The following is a 14059-nucleotide window of genomic DNA, read 5'->3' on the forward strand; positions in this document are numbered from 1 at the left end:
TTGAAAGGTATAACTTGGGAACTGCTGAGTCCCAGGTCAGCTCTCTTTCTGCTAGTAATTACGTCTTCTTTTTTATTTATAGCTTTACTGTAAGAGTCTGCGCAGACTTTGAAGGTCAAAGTATTTCAGATGAGATAGGTAAGAAATGTTTTATATTCCTATAATTTCCTCTGGCCCACTCCATTTCAGATGTATTTTTTATTTCCACCATGAAAGATAATAGGAGTGAGATCCTCCTAAGGCAAGAAAATACAGTTAAAAAGATATAGACATAGATATAACACAAAGCTTGTATTATTCACTTGACGGATTTTTGATTTGGTTTAACCCATTTTCCAAACAAAATCAAGAACGTACCCTGTTGGAGAATGTTTGGTTTTGAAAAAAAAAAAATTGTGAAAGAGACAGAAATCCTGTACACATATGATCTGTAAATGAAATTAGAAAGCTTAAATTACACATATTCTATATTTTGCATCAAGAACTAGTATACTGCTAAACAGGCAGGCATTTAAAGCATAGATTAGTTTTATTTGGAAGACTTTGTTAGAGTAATTAACTATAATACATAATGAACTGTTTACTATTTTTTCTTTCCATGTTAAATAAATATTTTATTTACTTGTATCCTTTAGTGCTGAAAGGTGAATTGCAATTAGATTCATTGAAACAGAAAGGAGCTGTTAAGAGGACCCTCTTCTTTGATTACCATCAGTCACATCATTACTTCTCCATTGTGATAGAAAGGCAGAAACAGCTCCGTTGCCAGGACTTCCTTGTTTATCTCAGAGTAAGTTGTTTAAAATATTTTGGACTGTCATCAAGTCTCATTATTTGAATAATATCAGGGTTTTAAGGACAATAATAAAAAAGGAGCCACTGGAAAAGGAAGAACAATTTCCATTGTTTCCAAAATTACAGAAATGTGAGATAAGAAAGACCTCATCTGGGTGTCCAGAACATTCTTCTACCTTGGCAAAATTTCCTATGTAAATCTTTTTCTAAATTCTATGGCTCATCTTTTGTCAATGTAAGTATAAAATTAAGACTTCCTTTGAAGAAGAGTGTACAGTTCCTCTGTGTACAAATACACTCATTTCATGCTTTTGTGGAGATTCTGATTAAATACTGCATCTCCTGATACAAAAACGCAAGATTACTCTCCCTATAGTATTCACAGTGGATAACCAACTGAACATGTTAAATGTTGTGATAATTCAGTTTTAAAATATTTTTAAAGGAGTGTCACAAGCAATATTTGCCTAAAATTCATATATTTTAAAATATATTTTTAGGATATTTTAAAATGTTCTTAGAAAAAATAAAACCGTGGAACTGCAGTTGTGAAGGAGAAAGGGTCATTGGCTACTCACTTGCAGAAGGAATTACCTCATGCAATTGAAGCAGATTCCAAGGCTGGTCCTAGAAATGCAGTGGGAGGTGAAATGGAAGAGTCTCAAGCAGTATGTAAGGAAGTATCTAGGCAGTAAAGGTGGGGGAGTTTTGCCATTGCTAATCGATATAAATTCTTGGTTATGGAACAAACCAACAATATTACCTCCACAAATCCACACACGCCCTCCCTCCATTCCAAAAGGAAGGAGGGCAGTAGCTGATAGGAGTTGGTTCTGTGTGTCTCTTTTAAACAGCTTCATTTTAGGCTAATGCTTTGAAAAAATTCTGAGTCTACTCAGCTCAGCCAGCTTCTTCCAGATGTGGGGCTGTGGAGGCAATGTGTTCTGGGCATTCCAGTCACTGGTGAGTCACTTTGTTTTCCTAATGACATTACATACAGACAGAATTTGGCTAGCAGCTGTCAAAGAACCATATCTTTACCTTCAATAAAGACTACAGTCTGAATCTTTTGCCATACCATACTAATGTGAAATAACGCTATTAAACCATTGGTTTTTATTATGTGATTGTCACTCACAGGATGAAACAGAATTTAGAGATAAATTATCTCCTATCAATATAAACTTGAATTATAGTTTGGATGAATCCAATTTTGAAGATAGCTTGACTGTGAAGCCAATACTGAACTATTACCAGAAAAGCTCAGTAACAGAACAGGTATGAATTTTGCATGCCACATTTTCTGTATATAAATGTGAAAGCATTTACAAATATTATGTGTGTCGTCTTTCTTAAAACAGAGTATCATGCCTAGAAATTACACAACAAGGATTTAATTAATTCAAAATGTAAATTGAATATAAATATAGAACCAGGCAGGCCTTTAAACCATTTCCAAAACTTTGTTGTGTTCATAGTTTTGATTGCATTCTAGAATATGTAAGCCAAGTTACTGTGGGAAAGGCCCTGAAAGATTATATTGTTCTGCTAAGGACGTAGTTGACAGTCTAAATAGTCTCCAGCAGTACTCGTGTGGCAATGAACTTATGGAAAAGAGAAAGAGATTAATTCACCAGGGCAGTGCTAATGATATTTAAGACACTTAGGTTAGTGATATTTAAGACATTTAGGTTCGTGATTCTTGAAGTGATTTGGACTTTGAGGCATGTACTAACTGTATTATAATTTTTTTTTTTATTTTACAACAATACAGGCTTACATTCTGGTTGACTGCGGGGAAGACAACTTGTGCATTCCTGACTTGCAGCTTTCTGCTATGCCGTAAGTTAAATAAAATAAATGATGCTGTGTATAACAAAATCCAGACACTTCTAACTGCTTTAACAGAATGAAATACATAGAACACAGTTCTGTTGTTTGCTATAGCTACTCATACCAGATTTCCATTTTCTCATCCATTTCATCTAGAAAACCAAGAAATGGAGAAATATTCACTTTAAAAATGTATCTTTGTCAGATATATTCTGATGTTTAGTGGTTACCATAGAAAATATTGTTTGCAAGTGTTTGTTAGGAGTGATTCTAGTTCTCTGAATGCCAAGAGATAATACAAATTATTGTTCAAAGGAGATTTTAAATTTGTTTATGTCAGCGTGCCAGTGACTTTGAGCTTGGGACACAATTCTCCTGAACTCAGTATACAGTGAAGTAAATGAATCTCTCAATAAAAGAATTTCAAAACATGGCAACAGTTCCTCCTATGGAGGGACAAATATGCCAAGCAGGACAACTGGGGAACCTCTGGTACTTATTTGACTATGTGCCACCAAAATCAGTATATACCTGTGAAAGGAAAGGCACAGTGCCATTGCAGGTTTCAGGAGATCTTCTGTCATTGTTCATTTTCTAATGGGCACAAGGGCAAAACTGGAATCTCACCACATTTGTGCCCCCCAGAAAAAATACTGATGGGTCCCTGTGGCAAGTAGTTTCTCCGCTAGGTACCTCTTTCTGGTTAGAAAGTAGTCAGGCTCTGAAATTTTATACAATTAACTTTCAGCTTCTGTAGTGGTACACTTTGATTGTCCACGGTGGTGTTTTCTCTTGACCTCTTACCTACCTAGGTGCCAGCACGCTTTTCCATGGGGTCATTTTTTATGAAAAATGTTTTATTCTGTGTTCACAGAATATTTTCCAGAGCAGTTCCTATGAGAGCAAAATGTCCTTCTGCTTTATTCATATGTAAATAGTAGTTGTGCATGTTTTAACTCCTGACAAGTAGTATGTTCTATGTAGAGATAAAGATCAGTTAATAATTGGAGAAGAAAACTGTGTCATGCTCATAATAAATCCAAGGAATGACGGGGAAGGAGCCTATGAAGCTGAGCTACATATAAGGATTCCACCTGAAGCAGATTACACTGGGGTTGAGCGCAACAACAAGGTAAATGAAAATCAAAATGTTAGCATTAATAAAGCAGAAGAACTGGGAGGAAGGTTAACCTACATAGGCTATACCTGCTGAAAGCAGCAAGTAGAGAGGTGCATCTTAGGAAGGGAGATTCCGTCAACTCTCAACTATCCTTGCTTACACAGTCCAGGCTAAAGATTAGCCATGTCACCAGAAGATGGGAAGGTCAGTACCATTCTGTTCAGAGCCAGCTCAGGTCCAGCTCCTTGCTGTTAGCTTAGTTATAATTATCACACAAATACTGTCACCTGTGGCTAGAGGTATTCATAGCATTCAGATTTCAAACAGTAAACCCTACCAGTAGCAGGGAGTTATAGTGCAGAATCCCCTGAGCGCTTCCAACCTTGGATCTTGTGGTACCAGCTCTCAGTCAGAGTTAATGAGCCCTGCCGAACCCCAGACACTTGGACTCGTGTTCTTGTCTCATGTTCCCACTACACCAGTGTTTTACCATTATTAAGGTATCCTGAATAGTTGAACATTAAATGCAGTATAAACTTGACAAAGTTGTTTTCCTTTGTAGTCTATTATTTTATCTTATGGATAGGCCAAAAAAGCAGTCATAGTGTGAAATGTGTTGGTGTGCAGAGATGGACTAACGTTGACTGAGGTCCTGCTGAGCTGTACTGAACATAGTGTTTCCTTTTGGGGTCTGTTTGTTTTCTAAGAGCAAAGATGAAACACTATCCTGCAAACAAGCAGAGTGTTCATGTATTCTCTGTTGGACAGCAAGTCTGAATCGCCTCATCTGCACATAAATCTCCCAAGCTGTTGCAACATGAGCTTGCTTTTTTCTGTCAGTGCCTGGAACGTTCAGAAGGGCCTCAAGGGTGAGAGTGGGAGAAAGCAAGTTAATTTCCTTTCCAAAGGCAAATGTTTTTAAGGAAGCTGAAAGTAACTTACAAGGTATTTCCTTATTCTCCTTCTGTCAGTGTCTTTATTAATGGGCTTTTAACCCAGTTTGAAAAAAATGACAGGAATTAATGATGTCACCAAAGATGAGAATATGGAAAGTCTCTGCAACCTCACTTCTCAGAAGCATATCTTTGTACACAAAACAAATAAGTAAAGACACCAGCCTCTTTCTATTGTCTGTTTCTTTTGTTCTCTTAGCATAGCCTCTGTTTTTTCAGACTGTGATCTACAGAATTTAAGTTCTCTTCCATATACTACACCTGGTTATATTTTTCCTTTGTTGCTCTTTAGGAAACTTTGGCTGTTCTTTGGCTGTTACTAAGGATGTCAGGGGAGGCACTTATTCCAAAACCCACACTACATATTAGCGCGTATCTATCAGTTGGACTGGACAGAAATCACTTAGGGCTTCTCATTATTTTAGGAAAATTTGAATTTTGTAGTGCCAGCAGGGTTGACTCATGGGGAAAGGAAGGAAAAAAAGAGATAGGAGATTCTAGTGCTTTGGAAGAATGAGGAGATGATAGAATGGGTTGGGAAAGAGTGTTAATGTTCTTTTTCTTTTGAAAATAAATTTTTAAAGGCCCAGGAAACGTAATGAAATTTTTTCATTTTCTTCAATGGAAGATAAAATACATTTTTGTCAAGTCCAATTCTGAATCCTTCTGGATTTATAGAAAATTTGCCTTCATTTTGCCTGCATTTATTTAGTTCATGACAATATATAATTTATTTCATATTCCTTTATTTTTCATACTTATTCCATTCAAAGAGATGTCATTATGTTCTTTCTGAGAAGGATCAAAACATTAGTTCCACTATCTACATCATTCGTAGAATCATAGAGTTGCCCAGGTTGGAAGGGACTTTTCGGATCATCTAGTCCAAACATCAACCCAACTCTGACAAAATCCATCACTAAACTGTATCTCTAAGCATAACGTCTACCTGTCTTAAATAGCTCCAGGGATAGTGCCTCAACCACTTCCCTGGGCAGCCTGTTCCAATGCTTAATAACCCTTTTAGTGGAAAATTTTTTCCTAATATCCAGTCTAAACTTCCCCTGGTGCAACTTGAGGCCATTTCCTCTTGGAAGTCTTAGTGTCTTCCCTTCTGCATTGCAGGTACAGTTTTTACAAGGATTGCATATGGTACTGCAAGCAAGTTTATTCTTTCTATTGTTTTTAAATTGTAAATATATATTATATATTTATTTATATTATAATATATTTTATATATATTATATATATATTATATATATTATATATATTATATGTAATATATATTTTATATTGTAAATATATATTATTTTAAAACTATAGTCTTCTATTATGGTTCCCTTAAGTAAACAAAAAAAATGCACTTCTGAGTGTATTTGGAAAAGAAATTGATATTGTAATTTTCTTCAAAAAGGTAAGATAAAACTTGCTGGCATTTAACTGCTGGTGGAGGTTGGCTCTTGTATTTTATCAGTTGCTTTTCCATACTGCCATATGTCACTTAAAACTGCTGCGAACATGACAAAGAAGAATAGACAATCTTTGTAATTTAAAAATAAAATTTTAAGAAAAAAAATGGAAAACTACATTTTAAAATTCAGAAATTATTTTATATCCTTCCTGTTCTGTTTTCTCATTTAATTCATTCTGTCTAAATGTACAAATTAAGTAATTTCACCACTCAAAGCAAGACTTAACAGGTTTTTTCAGTTTTTTTTCCCCAGAGGGATCAGAGTCCTATATATCAGGGGTTCACATGTTACCAGGATGACCAAATTCTTATAGGTCATAGTATAAATAAGTATAAATTAAAGAGGGACTCAATTAATTCAACCTATAAGGCTTTAAAAAAATATGGCAATTTGAACTGCTTGATGAGAGCACAGAAGAAATTATCACACTTGTATGCAGTAAACACTGAGGTACATGGAAAAAAGGTCTCTTGGTCCGTGGGTATTTTGAGGCATGGACCATAGATGAAAATTAATATTTTGTTGTCAGTTGCAGTGGAGTCAGGATTTCACTTTTTATTTTTGTGTTTCCACAGCACCATGCCAATGGGGCATCTGTGTCTGCTCCTGAAATGTACTTAATTTAATACAGAGTATTTTCAGCACACAGGTGGATTTGTGGTAGATCCTGTTGCAAACATGCTCTTAAAGCTCTGCACCTAAGGATTTCATTGACTCTTCAATCATCAGTGTTTACAGTCCTCTGTGTAGTTGTTTTTCTCCAAACTGCAGAATTCCTTGTATTAAGGCAAAGATAATATTCAGCTCAGAACCAGCAAAAGTGGTAGACTGAGAACAGAAGAAATGAAATGTACTGAGCTGAAGAAATCACTTGATAAATTTCTGATGGAACTGAAAATTCTTTAGAATCAAATCATTTTATTACTCTGCCATCATTTCACAGTAATTGTACTCATACAGGACAGTGGACTACTTTTATGGGGCTACTCTGGATTTAGTCTATCATCTAATAGACAAACAAATGTTTCCCTCAAATGCTTCCTGATTGTTTTGGAATAATTTCTTGGGTTATTCTATATCATTTGAATTACACTCAGAAAATGTTAAAGTCAACAACCTAACTGAAAATTAATTTGCCTTCTACCTCTTCCCTTCACCTTTATGGAATACAACATTTGACCTGCCTCAGTCATTGTCTTGTTGTCTCAGGCCTGATTCTGTAGCATATTGCACATAGACTGTGTAACCATATCAAAAGAGTAGCATTTTGCAAAGATGTACATGATCATATGTGAGTGGATAGCCACGTGAATGTGTGTGATCTTAAAGTCTGAGGTCAAGGATATGTCTTTGAAGTTTCATTGATTCTTGCACATACTGATACTTTTCCTTCAGTCAAAAGTTGATTAATGAGATACAATGACTTACGATGAAATCAAATGTGTTATTTATCAGTTGTATTTTGGAAACATTTAGAAGCTCCAGAGATGCGGTAAATGAGTAAATTATCACAGCTTTAAAAGTTACTGGAAACCTGTTGGCTTGTAATAACTGTCCATATGCATTAGGTATGGAGTTACTGGAATTAGCTGCAGTGAAAAAAATATAACCTCATTACATTGCTTCACATTTCCATGGGCAGCAGTAGGTCCAGAGACAATATATAGCTGCTGAATGGTACGTTCTTACACTACAATAGCATGATTGCGTGCTTGAACCCCAAACCATTGCCTGAATACTGGGCACTATTCCTTTGACCAGTGAAAGATTTCCCCATATTGAACAACTCAATCCTGCCTTAGTAACAATGGCTGGAACAGAAATTCACATGGAATAATTAGTAGAAGTAAATCAGGCAAATACAAAGCCTTAATAGGTATTTGTTCCACACCAAAAACATTATGTATTTCGGCATAACTGTTTCTTCTCAGGCTGGGAACTGCAGAGTTGTTGCAGATCACAACCAGATTTATATAGCAATGGAGAAGCTCTGAGCCATTATCCCCATGCCTTTCTGAACTACAGTATGATGCTCTTTTAAAATAGGAAAAAGACCTGAAACCTCCTTGTCTTACCTGAAAATTCTTAGAACGGTGGCTGGCTAGATGAGATGTGACTTGAGCCTTGTGAACTAGTTCTTCATACATCAGCTAGATGAGAAGCTAGATTCTGGCACCTGGTACCTAATCCGTGCATTTTTCCTCAGAAAATAAGATTGGAACTTGTTGATCAAGGAAAGAGAGGAGCTCTTTTACTCTGCATCCTGTTGTGCTTAACTATTCTGGCATCAATTAGTAAGTCATCACTAAGACCACCAGAAAGAGTTTCAAGTTTGTAGGCTGCCTGGATTACTTAAAGCATCCAGTCATTTTCTAGTTAAAATGCACCCTGGGAGCACACGTGTTAATTGTTGGGGTTTTGCTTCTGCTCAAGACGGCCAAAAAGACCATGTGTTGCTATAAAAATATAAATTGCTACCAGTGGCAGGTAGAGGGATTTTGTAGCAAAACCTTCCATCTGTCTGGGCTGCGTATGAACTCACTGATACTGACAATCCTGGGTGTATAAGTCTCTGCTCTTGCTTGATTCCTGCCTGGTTTTAATTTTCCTGGTTGGAACTTAACCACCTCAAAAAGGTGATCAGTGAAAAAACAAAGGCAATAAATCTCAGTGTTGAAGAAATTCTACCACAGCTGACCCTTTGTCACATCTTTGTGCTGCATGAATTAGCTTTTGTGATGCTGGTCGTATAAATTCTGTGCCATCAATCATTTTCAGTCTAAGAACATAGCCTCCAAATTGCAGAAAACTTACTTGCAAAACTCCTCTATTTACTCAGCCTTTGAAAGGCGAAAAAATGTGTGATAAGGGCTGATTTACTCTCTGTACTGCTGTGTGATACAGCATTAATAAAGAAACTGTAAAGCATCAACTATACATGAATATTTATTTTCTAACATTTAGATCTCAATTTCCACTCCCCAGCAAAGCAAAATCAAAACTGTAAAACCCACACATCAAGTTAAAATGAACAGTTTTCCAGACAAGATTGGTTTCAACTGTGTTAACACCCTCTCTTCTCCCATGTGTTGCTTCTCACCTGTAATTAACCAGCTGGAAAGAGTGTAGAAATCCCCCACTCCCAATCCTAGAGAGGTTTGGAAAGGCTATTAGTGCTCTGGACATGCTGTGTAACAAACTTTATTTTTCCTCCTAGCAAATTGTAAAAGTGTCAGTATACAGTGAGGTGTGTACTGAGGGTGTGCTTCACGTGGGCTCCTTTTAGGACGTGCCCTATCTTTTCTTTTAATCTCAGGAAATTATAAGGTCAGCATGTCCATGCTGGTTTCTACAGATAGGAATGAATTGGTAGTCTGTGGTCTGGAGATTTCCCAGCTCTTTTTATATAAAGGGCATGACCTTGCACGTATTGCTCAATCGGTGCGAATCACAAATGAGAGGAAAGGTAGTGGGAGAGCCTTATAACAACAACTAGCTGCATCCTGCTTTTACAAAGCTGGTTTATGTCTGCACGTATATGGAAGTATTTTCTTTTATTGAATATGCCAGAGAGGAAAACAGGAAAAAAACCCCACATGCTGTTGCTTTGTCTTACTCTGTATCTCCTAACTTCTATTCTATAGCTGTTCCTCCTTTTATACAGTCTGTTTTCTTTACAGAGGATGACAACTAGTGATAAAGACTAAAGGGTTAAAACATGGGATACATTTTACATTAAGAGCTTTAGAGGGGAATTATATTAGTGTATCCTCAAAGTTGTCAAACAAAACTGCCTGAGAAATGTTAGGTACAAACTGGACTTTGAATGAATAGTTGCTGGAAAAAGGTAAATTTTACTTATTGCTATAAACAACAAACACCTTAATTTCTGATAATGTGAAAATCTATCATCTGCTTTGTTGCTGAATTATAATACAGGTAACAGATTATGTTTTTACAGAAGTATCTAATGTTCTACTTTACCATAGGTTGGAAAACAAAGTTCTGGACTTGGTCCATGTCAAAGTTTTGCCATGCCAGAAATTCAGTACAAAGACTTCTCGTGATGGATGATACAACCATTGCAATTAGTGTGAGGCCTATTCTCCTCACTCAGTTTTGCCTACTCTTTTTTTTCTCTGTTGAGTCATTATGGCTACAGGAATGATTCCCAACAACAAAGCAGTATGTTAAAACTGGAAATTGAGTGATCTCATCACGGCTCTTAAGGTACTGGGGAACTTTCCTGTTTGATTTTCCCTGGCATCGGTTTTCTCCCATTGTCTGACAATACCCATAACATGTTTTGGTAGTGCACCGAGCAGGTGTCTGAAATCAAAAGAAATGTCACAGTCAAAAAGGCATCACTTTCCCAACTGGATACATTTCACTGTGATCTCTGACCTCCATATTGGTGTCCTTTTGTTACAGGCCCTGCGTGTATTGAGCTGTGATTACAAGATGGAAAATGAAACTAGAATGGTGGTTTGTGATCTTGGGAACCCCATGGTGGCTGGCGCAAACGTAAGGGGAAACCAGATGCATTTACTGATTTTTATCTAATTGCATTTTAAAGGGGAGCAAAATGGGAAACTATTCAATTAGCAAAGTGTGTCCCAATAAGCAGCACCTAAACCAAAACCAAATTATTTACTTGGACAGGAAATTGTTGGTGTAATAAGAGGCAGAACTGTGCCTCTGAAAAACTAACAATTTGTTGTCCTAAAAGATTAATGATGCTAGAGCATGTGTTTTATTTCACTTACTCTAAAGAAATGAGTGATTCAATTTAAGTCACAGAAGTTGCACTAGTATAATGAGAATCACAATCCATAATGGGATCTGTTTATTTCTCCCTTTTAGTATTCTTTCTACTTAAGATACGTATAGTAAATTAGACCTTCTTTAGCCTGATTCTTATCTTCAATGCATAAGGGTTTTCTCATCAGTTTATATTGTGATTTATATCCATGAAAATGTGGTTGGAGTCAAGTTTTCCTTCAAGTTATTACTGTCATTCTAAATATTTTCTTAAGACAGCTATTCATAAATCATACTAAACATTAGGTAGAACATTTGTAGCATTGTTTTTAGACAAAAGTGAAACTGAATAATGACTGATGATGGACAGCAGATAAGGATTAAACAGAGGCTTGGAGATAAAAAAAATGCTACCCATTCCACAGTTGTCATCACTTGTCCCTTTTTCATGACAAAATAGTTCAGGACAATCTTAGAAGTTCTGAACCCAGGAATATTCTCCATGAATGCCCTTGCAGAGAAATTCTAGCACTGCTCATAAATTCATCAGTGCTGTGAATATTTAACTAAAAACAAATAATCCAAGCTATTATTCTAGATAAAAAGCTATCCTAATAAAAATGAAGCAGTCATCAGCGTGAACATATACGAGGAATAAACAACAGCTTTTAACTGAAAACTGCCACTGTTTGCATTTTATGTTGGGCCTGAGGCTTTGCAAAGAAACCAAGTAAATCTTCTTAGTATTTTCAAAATCCTTACTAAGTTAAGATTTGTCATATGGTAGATCAGTATTTCACTCTTCAGACTCTCTCCCTGGCCGCTTATGATCTTGAAGCATTTACTGTCTGACCCTCAATACAAGAACCAAATGGGTCATATGATAGGAGACTGGGGCTGGAATAAGCTTGTTTGGGTCACAGGGTTAACTTCAGATCGGTCAGAGAGCTTTTGAAAGTGAATGTGAGACCATGTGTCTCACAGTCATACTCATTCATGGTCATGAGCAGTCCCAGATAGATTCTTTGGGATTACAAGGAGCTGGAAACCATTGAAAAATTAACTCCATGTGATGGACCTTCTGGGAGCAGTAACCTGCCTGGTGAGGATCCTTCTTTGAAGAACTACTGTGAACTAGAAGTCTGAAGGTGGTACTATAAACATTTTCTGGGAAGGACATTGCACTAACAAGGCAGACTGGGTAGATGTTGGAGTCAATGAGCATAGAGAAGAGGGCTAAAAGGTTTTATACGTTTTATTTTATTCTACTAAATGAAATTCCTAAAAAGTAAGAGTAATTGAAAACATTTCTGAGGAATGGAGTTTTCATAATGGGAGGATGGGAGGCAATGATGGGCTGAAGCACTAGATAAATCTCAAGTCAAGGTAGATAATTTCTTGTACCAGAAAACCAGCAAATTTAGATATCTGCTGAGTGGTTTCCTCGTTAGTTTCATTGCAGAAGCCAACTGTCAATACATAGACAAAAGTGGACAAAAATCTTGCGGATGATTGGGATGTAGTGTGGGGTGAGGGGAGGAAAGAGAGCATAAAACCCCATGGGTTTTGAAGAGAAAAGGAAGACTAAACACAGGAGTCACTAAGATTGTATACCAATCTAGGAACAAATCTTTGTGGTTTGCATATTGTCATAAACATAAGCAATGGAAAGGTTTGAGCATAGAGGTATTAGACTACAGCCCCTCACGCTCCACCCTTTCAATCCAAAGCTCTGTTTCCACATCATCCTTGACCCAAAATGCTAGCAGTGTGAAGACATCAGGAATGCTATTTGGTGGCCACTAAAGCAGTACTACTCTCACCTGTCTCCTCATCAATTCTCACAGCCTAACTAATCCTGGTTTTCTTCAGAATCAGCTCTAGGGCTGCAAGAAATGCATTGTTAGCAAATATTCCTAAGCAAAATATTTCATAAAGAGAAACTTAGAAGTAGCAGAATAAAAGAGCAGGGCTCATAACGTGTTTAAGGATATTCTGGTTTATAACAAAAGAATTCAACGCTTGAAAATTAAGGCATATGAAGATAGAGCATTACAAAGCCAGATGGCAAAAGTGTTTGATTATAGTGAGTGAAAGCTTAAAGCCTAACTTTGTCTTTGAAACCAGCTGTCCTGGAAGCTTAGTAAAGGTGAAAGGACTTGAGCTTTTTCAGTCCAAACGTATTTATGATGGCAAATGTACTTCCAACAGCAAAATACCAACCCTTTGTACAAATTGCATAAATCATGAAAGGCTGCTCTGATCCATTTCCAGTTTTGCAAAACAATTCTGCTCTGGCAGGAGATCAGTTATTCTCAAAATATTCGGTCAGAAAGGGACTCTCTGTGGAAGTTGTGAGGGAGTGGGAAGGGAGGATTAGGTCAAAATCAAACATTCCTAAAACTCTTAACTATTGAGTCACTGTGGTGACTTTTCAGCACCCTGAAATCCTAGAATTCTTGAACTCTTTAAAATCAACTTCTGAGTATGAGGGTTGTGTCAGGATTTTGTGATATAAGCCATGGGATATTACTGCAGCAGGCTACAGAGTTGTCTGACATTTCGCATGTTCAAAATGCATTATTGTCATCAAAATTGGTATATCTGACATTTTGAAAATCTATGACCTTAAAATCATTTACTGGACACAAAAATTACTTAACCTTTTCAGTAATATCTTTGTGGTTAAAAAAAGATGAAGAGATGAAAAAGAAGATAAAAGAAATGGGAAGGAAAATCACAAAACCATATGGTCCAGAATGCAAACTAAATGTGATACCATCTCACTGGCAGAGTGCTCAAAGTACTTATTCATGACACTGAAATGGATCAGACTGACAAGCTTCCTAGTGCTTGTTCAGTAGACTTAGCAAGTGAGATGTACGTTTTATTATAAATTCTTGTAAAATTTGGAAGTTAATCAAAATGAATAGAAATAAGGTTAGAAGACTGGGAGGCTTGGAAGATCTCACCTATTTCTTGGTATATACTAAACTGATTCTTCAAGAGCGCAGAGGCTTAACTTTCATATGCACTGTAAGACACTTCAAAAAAAGTTAGCCCTCTGTCTCCCAGCATACTCCTAGATCCTGTCTAACATAATAACAGATTAAGGCTTACCAGTA

General features: G+C 36.7%; 1 protein-coding gene across 1 annotated transcript in view; it reads left to right on the top strand.

Annotated features, from left to right (window-relative positions):
- Window positions 1-14059, top strand: part of ITGA8 (integrin subunit alpha 8) — a 120397-nt gene that overhangs the window by 55008 nt on the left and 51330 nt on the right. The window contains exons 16-21 of the mRNA XM_074574578.1: window positions 83-138; window positions 636-790; window positions 1936-2073; window positions 2570-2637; window positions 3613-3760; window positions 10605-10697. Of these exons, the coding sequence (XP_074430679.1) occupies window positions 83-138; window positions 636-790; window positions 1936-2073; window positions 2570-2637; window positions 3613-3760; window positions 10605-10697 (658 nt within the window). The remainder of the gene's footprint in view (window positions 1-82; window positions 139-635; window positions 791-1935; window positions 2074-2569; window positions 2638-3612; window positions 3761-10604; window positions 10698-14059) is intronic.

This window comes from Larus michahellis, chromosome 2, assembly GCF_964199755.1.
Source record: "Larus michahellis chromosome 2, bLarMic1.1, whole genome shotgun sequence".
Taxonomy (NCBI): domain Eukaryota; kingdom Metazoa; phylum Chordata; class Aves; order Charadriiformes; family Laridae; genus Larus; species Larus michahellis.